Here is a 14,525-nt window from a genome sequence, read left to right as displayed (position 1 = left end):
CAGGCAGTGGTGAGCAGGGCAGGCAGTGGAGCAGGGCACTCTGGAGCAGGGCAGTCAGTGTGGAGCAGGGCAGTCAGTGTGGAGCAGGGCAGTCAGTGTGGAGCAGGGCAGTCAGTGTGGAGCAGGGCAGTCAGTGGAGCAGGGCATTCAGTGGAGCAGGGCACTCTGGAGCAGGGCAGTCAGTGTGGAGCAGGGCAGTCAGTGTGGAGCAGGGCAGTCAGTGTGGGGCAGGGCAGTCAGTGTGGAGCAGGGCAGGCAGTGGAGCAGGGCAGGCAGTGTGGAGCAGGGCAGGCAGTGTGGGGCAGGGCAGTCAGTGTGGAGCAGGGCAGTCAGTGTGGAGCAGGGCAGGCAGTGTGGAGCAGGGCAGGCAGTGTGGAGCAGGGCAGTCAGTGGAGCAGGGCAGTCAGTGGAGCAGGGCAGTCAGTGGAGCAGGGCAGTCAGTGGAGCAGGGCAGGCAGTGTGGAGCAGGGCAGTCAGTGTGGAGCAGGGCAGGCAGTGGAGCAGGGCAGTCAGTGGAGCAGGGCAGGCAGTGGGGCAGGGCAGTCAGTGTGGAGCAGGGCAGGCAGTGTGGAGCAGGGCAGGCAGTGTGGAGCAGGGCAGTCAGTGTGGAGCAGGGCAGGCAGTGGAGCAGGGCAGTCAGTGGAGCAGGGCAGTCAGTGTGGAGCAGGGCAGTCAGTGTGGAGCAGGGCAGGCAGTGTGGAGCAGGGCAGTCAGTGGAGCAGGGCAGGCAGTGGAGCAGGGCAGTCAGTGGAGCAGGGCAGGCAGTGGAGCAGGGCACTCTGGAGCAGGGCAGTCAGTGTGGAGCAGGGCAGGCAGTGGAGCAGGGCAGTCAGTGGAGCAGGGCAGGCAGTGTGGAGCAGGGCAGTCAGTGGAGCAGGGCAGGCAGTGGAGCAGGGCAGTCAGTGTGGAGCAGGGCAGGCAGTGTGGAGCAGGGCAGTCAGTGGAGCAGGGCAGGCAGTGGAGCAGGGCAGTCAGTGGAGCAGGGCAGGCAGTGTGGAGCAGGGCAGGCAGTGTGGAGCAGGGCAGGCAGTGGAGCAGGGCAGGCAGTGTGGAGCAGGGCAGTCAGTGTGGAGCAGGGCAGGCAGTGTGGAGCAGGGCAGTCAGTGTGGAGCAGGGCAGTCAGTGTGGAGCAGGGCAGTCAGTGGAGCAGGGCAGGCAGTGTGGAGCAGGGCAGTCAGTGGAGCAGGGCAGTCAGTGGAGCAGGGCAGGCAGTGTGGAGCAGGGCAGTCAGTGGAGCAGGGCAGGCAGTGTGGAGCAGGGCAGTCAGTGTGGAGCAGGGCAGGCAGTGTGGAGCAGGGCAGGCAGTGTGGAGCAGGGCAGGCAGTGGAGCAGGGCAGTCAGTGGAGCAGGGCAGTCAGTGTGGAGCAGGGCAGTCAGTGTGGAGCAGGGCAGGCAGTGGAGCAGGGCAGTCAGTGGAGCAGGGCAGTCAGTGGAGCAGGGCAGTCAGTGTGGAGCAGGGCAGGCAGTGGAGCAGGGCAGTCAGTGGAGCAGGGCAGGCAGTGTGGAGCAGGGCAGTCAGTGGAGCAGGGCAGTCAGTGGAGCAGGGCAGGCAGTGTGGAGCAGGGCAGTCAGTGGAGCAGGGCAGGCAGTGTGGAGCAGGGCAGTCAGTGGAGCAGGGCAGGCAGTGTGGAGCAGGGCAGTCAGTGGAGAAGGGCAGTCAGTGTGGAGCAGGGCAGGCAGTGGAGAAGGGCAGTCAGTGTGGAGCAGGGCAGGCAGTGGAGCAGGGCAGTCAGTGGAGCAGGGCAGTCAGTGGAGCAGGGCAGGCAGTGGAGAAGGGCAGTCAGTGGAGAAGGGCAGTCAGTGGAGAAGGGCAGTCGTTGGAGCAGGGCAGGCAGTGTGGAGCAGGGCAGGCAGTGTGGAGCAGGTGAAGGAGCAGGCAGTGGAGCAGGGCGGGCAGTCCTGGCCCCCGGGCTCTGATGAGCAGAGCTCTCACCCTCTGTGCCGTGCTGGGTGTGCCCACAGCTACCCCGGGCTGCTGATCGTGCCGCAGAGCATCCAGGACAATACCCTGCAGCGCATCTCGCGCTGCTACCGGCAGAGCCGCTTCCCGGTGGTGTGCTGGCGCCACGCGCGCACCAAGGCCGTGCTGCTGCGCTCCGGGGGGCTGCACGGCAAGGGCGTGGTCGGCCTCTTCAAGTCCCAGAACGCCCCCGCCCCAGGTCAGTGCCTGACCCACCCGCCTGGGATGTGGGGTGGGGCTGGGGGATCGCCCCTGGCTCGGGGTTGGGACACTCGGGGGTCCCCTGGATCAGGGCGGTGACACTCAGGGGTCCCCTGGTTCTGGACAGTGACACTCAGGTGTGTCCCAGCTCTGGGTGGTGGCACTCAGGGGTCTCCCAGCTCTGGGTGGTGACACTCAGGTGTGTCCCAGCTCTGGGTGGTGACACTCAGGGGTCCCCTGACTCTGGACAGTGACACTCAGGTGTGTCCCAGCTCTGGGGAGTGACACTCGGGGGTCTCCCAGCTCTGGGTGGTGACACTCAGGTGTGTCCCAGCTCTGGGAGGTGACACTCAGGGGTCTCCCATCTCTGGGTGGTGACACTCAGGTGTGTCCCAGCTCTGGGTGGTGACACTCAGGTGTGTCCCAGCTCTGGGCAGTGACACTCAGGTGTGTCCCAGCTCTGGGAGGTGACACTCAGGGGTCTCCCAGCTGTGGGTGGTGACACTCAGGTGTGTCCCAGCTCTGGGAGGTGATACTCAGGTGTGTCCCAGCTCTGGGCAGTGACACTCGGGGGTCTCCCAGCTCTGGGTGGTGACACTCAGGTGTGTCCCAGCTCTGGGAGGTGACACTCAGGGGTCTCCCATCTCTGGGTGGTGACACTCAGGTGTGTCCCAGCTCTGGGTGGTGACACTCAGGTGTGTCCCAGCTCTGGGCAGTGACACTCAGGTGTGTCCCAGCTCTGGGCAGTGACACTCGGGGGTCTCCCAGCTCTGGGTGGTGACACTCAGGTGTGTCCCAGCTCTGGGCAGTGACACTCAGGTGTGTCCCAGCTCTGGGCAGTGACACTCAGGGCTCTCCCAGCTGTGGGTGGTTACCCTCAGAGGTGTCCCAGCTTTGGGCACTGCCAGGCTGGGGGTCTCCAGGTGACTGTGTCCCCACAGGCCCCTCTCAGGCAGACTCCACCAGCCTGGAGCAGGAGAAGTACCTGCAGGCTGTCATCAACTCCATGCCCCACTACTCTGACACGGGCGGGCGCAACACCCTCAGCGGCTTCACCTCGGCTCACATGAGCAGCGCAGGTGAGGGGGCACCTGGGGGCACAGGGGGGGCACAGGGGGGGCACAGGGGGCTCCTGCCAGCCCTGGCTGCTGCTCTGGGGCCCAGGGCAGCCTCCCACAGCCCAGCAGGCAGCACAGCCTCTCCAGAGCTCCCAGCTCCAGCTGGGTGTGCCTGGCCCTGGGTGGGGATGGGACTGGAGATGTGCTGTGCCTGGGGCTGGGAGCCCCTGGGGAACTGGGAACCCCAGTGTCCCTGGAGCACTGGGGGAACTGGGGAATTTGGGAACCCCAGTGTCCCTGGAGCTATGGGGGAACTGGGGGATTTGGGAATCCCAGTGTCCCTGGAGCACTGGGGGAACTGGGGAATTTGGGAATCCCAGTGTCCCTGGAGCACTGGGGGAACTGGGGGATTTGGGAATCCCAGTGTCCCTGGGCACTGGGGGAACTGGGGGATTTGGGAATCCCAGTGTCCCTGGAGCACTGGGGGAACTGGGGAATTTGGGAATCCCAGTGTCCTTGGGGCACTGGGGGAACTGGGGAATTTGGGAATCCCAGTGTCCCTGGAGCACTGGGGGAACTGGGGAATTTGGGAATCCCAGTGTCCCTGGAGCACTGGGGGATTTGGGAGTCCCAGTGTCCCTGAAGCACTCGGAGCACTGCATTATTTAGGAATCCCAGTATCCCCAGAGCACTGGGAGCACTGGGGAATTTGGGAATCCCAGTGTCCCTGGAGCACTGGGAGCACTGGGAGCCAAAGCCTGTGCTGGGATCTGGGCATTCTCTAGGGCCCTGTGGGGTCAGACCCCACCAGGATCTCAGCACTGCCTGCCCCATGCACGGTGCTGGGGTCAGACCCCTGGTAAGTCTGGCCCTTCCCAACTGGCCCTTTGTGCAGGGCAGAGCTCCATCACTCCCTGCTACACTCCAGTGCCATCTGTCCTGTCCCAGTGCCATCTGCCCTGTCCTGGTGCCATCCATGCTGTCCCAGTGCCATCCATCCTGTCCTGGTGCCATCCATGCTGTCCTGGTGCCATCCATGCTGTCCCAGTGCCACTCACAATGTCCCCTCATCCCACCCATCATCACTGTGGACACATCAGGGGCTGGGGGCTCTGGGGAGCCCAGGGGGGCTCCCTGATCCTGAATGGAGAGAATTTCCCACTGCCCCTCCAAGGCCTTTGCTCAGCGTGGGGGACTGGAGCAGGGGCTCAGCCTGGCTTTGGGGGTGGCACAGGGTGACCCCACTGTGGGCTGGGGGCTGAGCCCCCTGCCCCAGAGCTGCCTGGGCACTGGTTTTCTGTGGCTCCAGCTGAGCCCCCTGCCCCAGAGCTGCCTGGGCACTGGTTTTTATGGCTCCAGCTGAGCCCCCTGCCCCAGAGCTGCCTGGGCACTGGTTTTTATGGCTCCAGCTGAGCCCCCTGCCCCAGAGCTGCCTGGGCACTGGTTTTCTGTGGCTCCATCTGAGCCCCCTGCCCCAGAGCTGCCTGGGCACTGGTTTTTATGGCTCCAGCTGGGTACCCTGCCCCAGAGCTGCCTGGGCACTGGTTTCTGTGGGTGCTGCTCCCCATGCTGGCTCTGCATCCCTGGGCTCTGCTTGCTGCCACCTCCTCCTGCCTTGCCCAGCTCTGGGGTCCCTGGGGAGCCCTGGTGTCCCTGGGAGCCCTGGTGTCCTTGGGAGCCCTGGGGAGCCCTGGGGAGCCCTGGGGAGCCCTGGGGAGCTGACCTTCTCTTGGTGCTGCAGATTTCTCCGACAAGAGGCAGCAGCCTAAGCTGGGATCGCTCATGAAGCAGGTGATGGGAGGGAAGGACGAAGGGCCTGGGACTTTGAGCCGTGGAGGTGAGGAGGGGGCACGAGACCCCCGGCCCTGGGCAGCTCTCCTAGAGTAGATGGTTCCTGGGGGGATCCTCTGGGAAGGGCAGGGGATTCCCTGGGGAGAGCAGGGGATTCCTGGATAGAGCAGGTGATGATTCTTAGGAAGAACAGGTCATTCCCTGGGAAGAACAGGTGATCATTCCCTGGGAAGAACAGATGATTCCCTAGGAAGAGCAGGTGACAATTCCCTGGATAGAACAGGTGATTCCCAAGAAAGAGCAGGTGACAATTCCCTGGATAGAACAGGTGATTCCTGGATAGAGCAGGTGATTCCTGGGAAGAGCAGATGATGATTCCTAGGAAGAACAGATGATTCCCTGGGAAGAACAGGTAATTCCTGAGGAAGAACAGGTAATCATTCCCTAGGAAGATCAGGTGATTCCTGGATAGAGCAGGTGACAATTCCCTGGGAAGAGCAGGTGATTCCTGGGAAGAGCAGATGATTCCTGGGTAGAACAGGTGATTCCTGGATAGAGCAGGTGATTCCTGGGTAGAACAGGTGATTCCTGGGTAGAACAGGTGATTACTGGGTAGAACAGGTGATTCCTGGATAGAGCAGGTGATTCCTGGGAAGAACAGGTGATTCCTGGATAGAGCAGGTGATTCCTGGGAAGAACAGGTGATTCCTGAATAGAACAGGTGATTCCTGGGTAGAACAGGTGATTCCTGGGAAGAACAGGTCATTCCTGGATAGAGCAGGTGATTCCTGGGTAGAGCAGGTGATTCCTGGATAGAGCAGGTGATTCCTGGATAGAACAGGTGATTCCTGGGTAGAACAGGTGATTCCTGGGAAGAACAGGTCATTCCTGGATAGAGCAGGTGATTCCTGGGAAGATCAGGTGATTCCTGGGTAGAACAGGTGATTCCTGGATAGAGCAGGTGATTCCTGGATAGAACAGGTGATTCCTGGGTAGAGCAGGTGATTCCTGGATAGAGCAGGTGATTCCTCGATAGAGCAGGTGATTCCTGGATAGAGCAGGTGATTCCTGGGTAGAGCAGGTGATTCCTGGATAGAGCAGGTGATTCCTGGGTAGAACAGGTGATTCCTGGATAGAGCAGGTGATTCCTGGGTAGAACAGGTGATTCCTGGATAGAGCAGGTGATTCCTGGGTAGAACAGGTGATTCCTGGATAGAGCAGGTGATTCCTGGGTAGAACAGGTGATTCCTGGATAGAGCAGGTGATTCCTGGATAGAGCAGGTGATTCCTGGATAGAGCAGGTGATTCCTGGGAAGAACAGGTGCAGGGAGGGAGGGAGGGCTCAGCCTCAGCCCCAGCACCATCACCTCCATCCCATTCCGTGCTCCGTGCTCCGTGTCCGTGTGTCCCTTGCTGAGGTCCCTCTGTCTGTGCCCCCAGGGCTGGGTCACAGAGCCAGGGTCATCACCCTGTCCTCCCCCAAGTGCGCGTCGCCGAAGGGCCGCGAGACGCCCCGAGGTACGGCCGCGCCCGGGCCTGACTGACCACTGACCACTGACCCCCCACTGACCCTGCCCCCACACCACTAATGCCCAGTAACCCCAGTAACCCCCCAGTCCCTGCTCCAGGTGTGCCAGCTGTGCACGGTAAGTACCGGGCAGCCTCGCCAGGTTTGCTTTGGGCTCCTCGGCCTCTGCGGTGCCAGCGGGGGGCTGCAGGTGGTGGCAGGGCTGTGGCACAGTGGCAGGGCTGTGGGGCAGGTGGCAGGGCTGTGGGGCAGGTGACAGGGCTGTGGGGCAGGTGGCAGGGCTGTGGGGCAGGTGACAGGGCTGTGGGGCAGGTGGCAGGGCTGTGGGGCAGGTGGCAGGGCTGTGGGGCAGGTGACAGGGCTGTGGCACAGTGACAGGGCTGTGGGGCAGGTGGCAGGGCTGTGGCACAGTGACAGGGCTGTGGCACAGTGGCAGGTCTGTGGCACAGTGGCAGGTCTGTGGGGCAGTGACAGGGCTGTGGGGCAGGTGACAGGGCTGTGGCACAGTGGCAGGTCTGTGGGGCAGGTGACAGGGCTGTGGGGCAGGTGACAGGGCTGTGGGGCAGGTGGCAGGGCTGTGGCACAGTGACAGAGCTGTGGCACAGTGGCAGGGCTGTGGCACAGTGGCAGGGCTGTGGCACAGTGACAGGGCTGTGGCACAGTGGCAGGGCTGTGGCACAGTGACAGGGCTGTGGCACAGTGGCAGGGCTGTGGCACAGTGACAGAGCTGTGGGGCAGTGACAGGGCTGTGGCACAGTGACAGAGCTGTGGGGCAGTGACAGGGCTGTGGCACAGTGACAGAGCTGTGGGGCAGTGACAGGGCTGTGGCACAGTGACAGGGCTGTGGGGCAGGTGGCAGGGCTGTGGCACAGTGACAGAGCTGTGGGGCAGGTGACAGGGCTGTGGCACAGTGACAGGGCTGTGGCACAGTGGCAGGGCTGTGGGGCAGGTGGCAGGGCTGTGGCACAGTGACAGGGCTGTGGCACAGTGACAGAGCTGTGGGGCAGTGACAGGGCTGTGGCACAGTGGCAGGGCAGTGACAGGGCTGTGGCACAGTGGCAGGGCTGTGGCACAGTGACAGGGCTGTGGGGCAGGTGGCAGTGCTGTGGGGCAGTGACAGGGCTGTGGCACAGTGGCAGTTCTGTGGGGCAGGTGGCAGGGCTGTGGGGCAGTGACAGGGCTGTGACACAGTGGCAGTTCTGTGGGGCAGGTGACAGGGCTGTGGGGCAGTGACAGAGCTGTGGGGCAGGTGGCAGGGCTGTGGCACAGTGACAGGGCTGTGGCACAGTGACAGAGCTGTGGGGCAGGTGGCAGGGCTGTGACACAGTGGCAGGGCTGTGGGGCAGTGACAGAGCTGTGGGGCAGTGACAGAGCTGTGGCACAGTGGCAGGTCTGTGGGGCAGGTGGCAGGGCTGTGGGGCAGTGACAGGGCTGTGGCACAGTGACAGGGCTGTGGGGCAGTGACAGGGCTGTGGGGCAGGTGGCAGGGCTGTGGGGCAGGTGGCAGGGCTGTGGGGCAGTGACAGGGCTGTGGCACAGTGACAGGTCTGTGGGGCAGGTGGCAGGGCTTTGGCACAGTGACAGGGCTGTGACACAGTGGCAGGGCTGTGGGGCAGGTGGCAGGGCTGTGGCACAGTGGCAGGGCTGTGGGGCAGTGACAGGGCTGTGGCACAGTGACAGGGCTGTGGCACAGTGGCAGGGCTGTGGCACAGTGGCAGTTCTGTGGGGCAGGTGGCAGGTCCCAGTGATGCTGCAGTGGTGTGACAGTGCCAGTGCCAGTGATGACACACAGCTGCCAGGGCAGGAGTCCAGCAGACATCCAGGAATTGCTGCAGCACCCAGAGGGAGAAGGAGCCAAAGCAAACCTGGTGCCCAGCACCTCCCTGGCATGTGCCCCTCGGGCCAGGCTGTGGGGACAGCCCCAGCTCTGTCCCCCAGCTGGGGAGCAGAGGCAGCAGAGCCCCCAGCCCCGGGCTGAGCCATCCCATCCCATCCCACAGGGAAGTGGGGCAGCATCCGGGCCAGCGGCCGCATGAGCAGCTACGCCCTGAACGTGGAGATTGGCTCCAGGCTGGCAGGGAAGGAGCTGCTGGGGGCACAGCACAACGGGACCCCCGCAGAGCCCTCCTTCCTGCGGCAGCACCGCGCCTCCCTCTACATCATCGGGGACAAGTCCCAGCTGAAGGTGACACCTGCACGGCCACCTCGGGATGGGGCTGGGCAGGGGCTGGGAATGGGCTGGGGGAGCTGGAATGGGGCTGGGGGAGCTGGGCAGGGGCTGGGGGGGCTGGGAATGGGGCTGGGGGGGCTGGGAATGGGGCTGGGGGAGCTGGAATGAGGCTGGGGGAGCTGGGAATGGGGCTGGGGGAGCTGGAATGGGGCTGGGGGGGCTGGGAATGGGGCTGGGGGGCTGGGAATGGGGCTGGGGGGGCTGGAATGGGGCTGGGGGAGCTGGAATGGGGCTGGGGGAGCTGGAATGGGGCTGGGGGAGCTGGGCAGGGGCTGGGGGAGCTGGGCAGGGGCTCAGGCTGCAGCAAAGGAGGCTCAGGGCCCTGGTGGTTCTGCACAAGTCCCTGCAGGAGGGGACAGGGACAGGTTGGGCTGTGCTGCAGGAACAGGGACAGGAGCAGAGGGAAGGGGCTCAGGCTGGGCAGGGCAGGGCAGGGGGGCAGCAGCAGGAATTTCCCCGTGGGAAGGGTGGCCAGGGCTGGGAACTGCCCAGGGATGGTGGGAGTGCCCATCACCGGCGGGATTTCAAAGCACTGTGGATGTGACATTTGGGGACATGTGTCAGTGGTGGCCCTGGCAGTGCTGGGGGTGGTTGGACTCACAGTCTCCGAGGCTTTTCCAATCCAAAGAATTGTGTGTGTGGAGGGTGGCAGTGGCCCAGCCCAGCCCAGCCCGTGCTGTGCCCTGCAGGGTGTGAAGCCAGACCCCCTGCAGCACTGGGAGGTGGTGCCCATCGAGGTGTTCGACGTGCGCCAGGTCAAGGCCAGCTTCAAGAAGCTGATGAAGGCCTGTGTGCCCGGCTGCCCCTCCAGCGACCCCAGCCTGGCCTACCTGCGCTCCCTGGAGGAGTCAGAGTGGCTGTCCCAGGTCAGTCCCCCCACAGGGCCTGGGATCTGAGCGAGGGGGGGCTCCAGAGCCCTGTGCACAGCAGCCCTGGGACACCCTGGGACACTGGGGGGGCTGAGGGACAAGGTGGGACAGTGCAGAGCTCAGCTGGACCAGGCAGGCAGGACCTGCAGTGCTGGATGCTCTGGAGGAGCTGGGACAGGGCAGGCTCAGGTGGGACTGGTCCAGTGTGGAGCTGTGGGAGGGGGTGGGGGTCCCCTGTCCCTGCTGCCCTGTCCGGGGCGGTGGCTGGAGGGACACTGCCCCAGCCCCAGGCCAGGCATTCCCCGTGCCCTCCTCACTGCTGGCCCTGCCCCGGCAGATCCACAAGATCCTGCAGATCTCGGTGCTGGTGGTGGAGCTGCTGGACACGGGCTCGTCGGTGCTGGTCAGCCTGGAGGACGGCTGGGACATCACCACGCAGGTGAGCGCCTGGCCGTGGCCTGGGGGCTGTGGCCATCCCTGCAGCCCCTGCAGCCCTGTCCCTGCCCCACAGGTGGTGTCCCTGGTGCAGCTCCTGTCCGACCCCTACTACCGCACGCTGGAGGGGTTCCGGCTGCTGGTGGAGAAGGAGTGGCTGTCCTTCGGCCACCGCTTCAGCCAGCGCGGCGCGCAGACCCTGGCCGGCCAGAGCGGCGCCTTCGCCCCCATCTTCCTGCAGTTCCTGGACTGTGTGCACCAGGTCAGACAGTGTCCCGTCCCTCAGGGTCTCTTCAGGTGTGACACCTCCCCAGAGGTCAGGAGTCTGCTTCTCTCGGAGGCACCGGCAAGAAAGCAGCTGGAGACGACCCTGTGTTGTGTCAGGGCTGGTTATTTATCTTATCTCTGAAATGTTTCTGCCAGCCTGACACAGGTCTGCTCTGCAGGGCAGCCATTGCAGAAGATCCCCTGGGAGGGCTGTGCCAAGGCCTTTATGCTCTAAACTACCTATACAATATTTACAAATTTTCCATGCAACCTCTTCACAATGCCCAGTTCTTTCCCCATCCAATCTGTGGTTCCCAGGGTGCAACCTCAATATGGAGGACACAAAGAAGAAGGAGGAAGAAGCCCACCGCACCCAGGATCCAAAAACCTACTTATACTGCATTCTAATATTCTAATTTACACTCTACTTGTCATCATTTTCTGTGTCCCTTCCCTCAATGTTGGAAAATTCTCCCAAGGAGCCAAATCCAGCCCCTGCAGCTCCTGCACAACACTTGGGGGTCTCAGAGGGGTCTGCCAGGGAGGTTTTTGCATCCCCAGAGGAGCCAGGGAGGTACCCTAGACTCCCACAGGCTGGGACCCGGCCTGGGCACCCCTGAGTGTCCCCCAAGTGTCCCCAAGTGCCCCGTGGGACCCCCAAGCACTGAGCGTGGCCCTGGGCAGGCAGGAGGGCCCAGCCCAGCCCAGCCCAGCCCTGATCCCAGCTGTCCCGGGCTCTCCCCACAGATCCACCTGCAGTTCCCCATGGAGTTCGAGTTCAGCCAGTACTACCTGAAGTTCCTCAGCTACCACTACATTTCCAACCGCTTCCGGACATTCCTGCTGGACTCGGACTACGAGCGCATCGAGCTGGGTGAGGGCAGCGTGTGGGTGGGGGGCGCCTGGCCCTGCCTGGCCCCGCTCACCCCCTGTCCCCTCTGTCCCCTCGGTGTCCCCAGGGCTCCTGTACGAGGAGAAGGGCGAGAGGAAGGGCCAGCAGGGCTCCAAATCCATCTGGGATTACATCGACCGCCTCAACAAGAAAGCGCCCGTCTTCTTCAACTACCTGTACGCACCTGAGGACGGGGAGGTGAGAGCTGGGGGCACCTGCAGCACCTGCAGGGGGCTGGGAGCACCTGGGATCTGGGATTTGTCCACGGGGAAGGGACCCCAGAGCCCCCCAGTGCCACCCCTGCAGTGCCATGGCAGGGACCCCTGCCCCTGTCCCACTGTCCCAGCCCCAGTGTCCAGCCTGGCCTTGGCCATTCCAGGGATCCAGGGGCAGCCACAGCTGCTCTGGCAGTTCCAGCCCAGCCAACAATTGCTGCCCAAGATCCCAGCCAGCCCTGCCCTGTGGCACTGGGAGCCATTCCTGTCCCTGGCCCTGTCCTTGTCCCCAGCCCCTCTGCAGCTCCCCTGGAGCCCCTCCAGGCTCTGAGCTCTGCCTGGAGCTTTCCCCTCTCCAGGCTGGACACTCCCAACACTCCACGTGGACACTCTGCCCCCTTGGTCTGGCCGGGAATGTCCAGCTCGGCCCCGCTGCCCTTCTGAGCCCCCCCACCCCTCTGACAGGTGCTGAGGCCGTACAGCAACATCTCCAACCTGAAGGTGTGGGATTATTACACGGAGGAGACGCTGTCCGAGGGCCCCTCGTACGACTGGGAGGTGGCGCAGGGGCAGCCGGAGGAGGAGCCGGAGCGGCAGGACACGGCAGCGCCGCAGAGCAGGCGCCGCATCGTCTGGCCCTGCTACGACAACCGCGGCCGCCTGCAGCCCGACGCCATCTCCAAACTGCTGCAGGTCACGGCGGGGACAGCGCAGGGACAGGGACAGGGACAGGGGGCTGGTCCCCGCCGGGGCTGAGGCTGCAATTCCCCCCTCACAGGAGCTGCAGAACCTGGAGATGGAGCTGGGGCAGCCCCCGGAGCGCTGGAAGGACACGTGGGACAAGGTGAAAGCGTCCCAGCGCACGGAGGGGCGGCAGGAGGGCAGCAGGGTAGGTGACAGGGGTGACAGGGCTGTGACAGCGTGTGGACATGGCTGTGATGGTGTGACAAGGGCTGTGAGGGTGTGATAGTGTGGCTGGGACTGTGAGAGAGGGTGGCAGGCTGGTGCTGCTGGGTGCTGCTGGTTCTGATGGTGGTGCTGGTGCTCATTCTGGTGCTGGTGCTGGTTCTGGGTAGTTTTGCTGCTGGTTCTGGTGCAGGTTCCAATGCTGCTGCTGCTGGTGCTCAGCCCCAGACAGGGGTCCCCTCACGCTGTCCCTGTCCTGCAGACCCCCAGCTCCCTGCTGATGTCGTCGGGGCTGTCCCACCAGCGGCGCTCGCTGGGCGTGTACCTGCAGGAGAGCGGGGTGGGCTCCACGCTCAACCTCAGCCTGGACAGCGACACCAGCAGCACCTCCACCCCGTCCAGCGGGAAGGTGGGCGGCCGCCGCAGCACCTCCACCCTCTACAGCCAGTTCCAGACGTCGGAGAGCGAGAACAGGCAGGCGGGGCTGGGACGGGCTGGGAACGGGCAGCGGGAGCGGGATCCCTCCCGGGGGCAGGGAGGGGATCCCGGGGCGTTCCCATCGCTGACCCCGCTGCTCCCGGCCCCTTCCTGCCCCGCAGATCCTACGAGGGCTCTCTCTACAAGAAAGGCGCCTTCATGAAACCCTGGAAGTCTCGGTGGTTTGTGCTGGATAAAACCAAACATCAGGTACGGGGTGGGGCCGGGGTCTGTCCTGTCCCTCCCTCCCTCCCATCCCTGCCCTGCCCATCCCTGCCCTGAGCGCGGCTCTCCCGCAGCTGCGGTACTACGACAGCCGGATGGACACGGAGTGCAAGGGGGTCATCGACCTGGCCGAGGTGGAGTCCATCACCCCGGGGACCCCCACCATGGGGGCCCCCAAGACGGTGGACGAGAAAGCTTTCTTCGACGTGAGTGTCCCGCGGGGGTCCGGGGGGCTCCGCTCGCTCCGGGCGTGGCCCTCAGCCCCTCCTCTCTCTGCCCGCAGCTGAAGACGACAAAACGAGTTTACAATTTCTGCGCCCAGGACGTGCAGCTGGCCCAGCAATGGATCGACCGCATCCAGAGCTGCCTGTCGGACGCGTGAGCCCGGCCCAGCGGAGCCGCAGTTCCAGGCACGGCTGCCGCGCCCGCAGGGAGCAGAGGCAGCGCCAGGCCCGGCCCGAGCCGGGGCTGAGGCAGAGGAGGAGCGGCCCTTCCTCCCTCCCGCCCGCCGGGCCGGGGCGGCGCAGGGAGGATTCCTCGCGTTGAAGCGGGCGGGGGCCCCGGCCCGCCCCCAGCCCCGTCTGAGCCGTGTCGTGACCCCGCGTCCTCCGTGTGCCCCCGCCCCGCTCCGGCTCCCTGGGCAGGGGGTCTGCGCCCCACACCCCCACCCCACACTGCTGGGGCAGCCCCCTCGTCCTGCCCCCCTTGCATGTCTGCCAGAGCCCCCCGGAACTGCCCTGCCCCTCCCGGCCTGGGAGCGAGTCCTGGGCGAGCCCTGCGGCTGGGGGGGGTGACAGAGGGGACAGAGCCCTGCGGCTCAGGGGGGTGGCAGAGGGGACAGAGCCCTGCGGCTCGGGGGGTGGCAGAGGGGACAGCGGGAGCACCGGGACCAGCCCGTGTTGTGGAGCCACTCCCAGCTGTGCACAGGAACAATGCTGGGGGTGCTGGGATGCTGCAGGCGCTGGCTCCGTGTCCCCGGGGAGACGTGGCCGTGGCCACTCTGCTCCCTGCGGGCAGGAGGCTCCCCGGGCTGTGGCCAGGGGGTCCCTGTCCTGCTGGGGTCCCTGTCCTGGCTGGGACAGTCTCTACCTCCAGGGTGGCTGTCCCGGGGGGGACACGTTCCCTGCGGGAGGTGCCAAACGCTGCAGCCTCCTGGGTGCCCCTCTGTCCCCTCCCGGGGGTGGGGACCAGAGCAGCTGCGGGGTGAGGGACCCCTCTGGCTGCAGCCACACGGGGCTGGGACAGCGGCTCTGCAGGTGCCACCCGCTCTCTGCAGGGTCTCCTTTGCACAGGTCACTCCCCCCGCCCCCCTCAGGGCTCTCCAACCCCCCCCTGCCCCACCGGGTGCCCCCTTTGTGCTCTGCCTGTGCCCAGCCCGGGGGGCGCAGGGGAGCAACTCCTGTCCCTGTCCCTGCTCCTGTCCCTGTCCCTGCTCCTGTCCCTGTCCCTGTCCCTGTCCCTGTCCCTGCTC

The 14,525-nt window shown here is 64.9% G+C and overlaps 1 protein-coding gene across 1 annotated transcript in view; it reads left to right on the top strand.

Annotated features, from left to right (window-relative positions):
* The window catches only part of LOC306816344 (myotubularin-related protein 5-like), a gene marked incomplete at its 5' end in the record, with an annotated part of 14,773 nt that extends 962 nt beyond the window's left edge, over positions 1-13,811 (top strand). The window contains 16 exons of the mRNA XM_079332793.1: positions 1,865-2,159; positions 3,103-3,240; positions 4,961-5,056; positions 6,451-6,528; positions 8,539-8,723; positions 9,458-9,634; positions 9,975-10,076; positions 10,149-10,334; positions 11,087-11,213; positions 11,299-11,429; positions 11,912-12,139; positions 12,225-12,335; positions 12,615-12,826; positions 12,952-13,039; positions 13,129-13,260; positions 13,338-13,811. Coding sequence (XP_079188919.1) covers positions 1,865-2,159; positions 3,103-3,240; positions 4,961-5,056; positions 6,451-6,528; positions 8,539-8,723; positions 9,458-9,634; positions 9,975-10,076; positions 10,149-10,334; positions 11,087-11,213; positions 11,299-11,429; positions 11,912-12,139; positions 12,225-12,335; positions 12,615-12,826; positions 12,952-13,039; positions 13,129-13,260; positions 13,338-13,436 — 2,385 coding nt within the window. The 3' untranslated portion in view covers positions 13,437-13,811. The remainder of the gene's footprint in view (positions 1-1,864; positions 2,160-3,102; positions 3,241-4,960; positions 5,057-6,450; positions 6,529-8,538; positions 8,724-9,457; positions 9,635-9,974; positions 10,077-10,148; positions 10,335-11,086; positions 11,214-11,298; positions 11,430-11,911; positions 12,140-12,224; positions 12,336-12,614; positions 12,827-12,951; positions 13,040-13,128; positions 13,261-13,337) is intronic.
* Positions 13,812-14,525: the final 714 nt, after the last annotated feature.

Source organism: Erithacus rubecula (genome assembly GCF_903797595.1).
Source record: "Erithacus rubecula genome assembly, contig: scaffold_533_arrow_ctg1, whole genome shotgun sequence".
NCBI classification, from domain to species: Eukaryota; Metazoa; Chordata; class Aves; order Passeriformes; family Muscicapidae; genus Erithacus; species Erithacus rubecula.
This window is presented reverse-complemented; position numbering and strand designations above follow the sequence as displayed.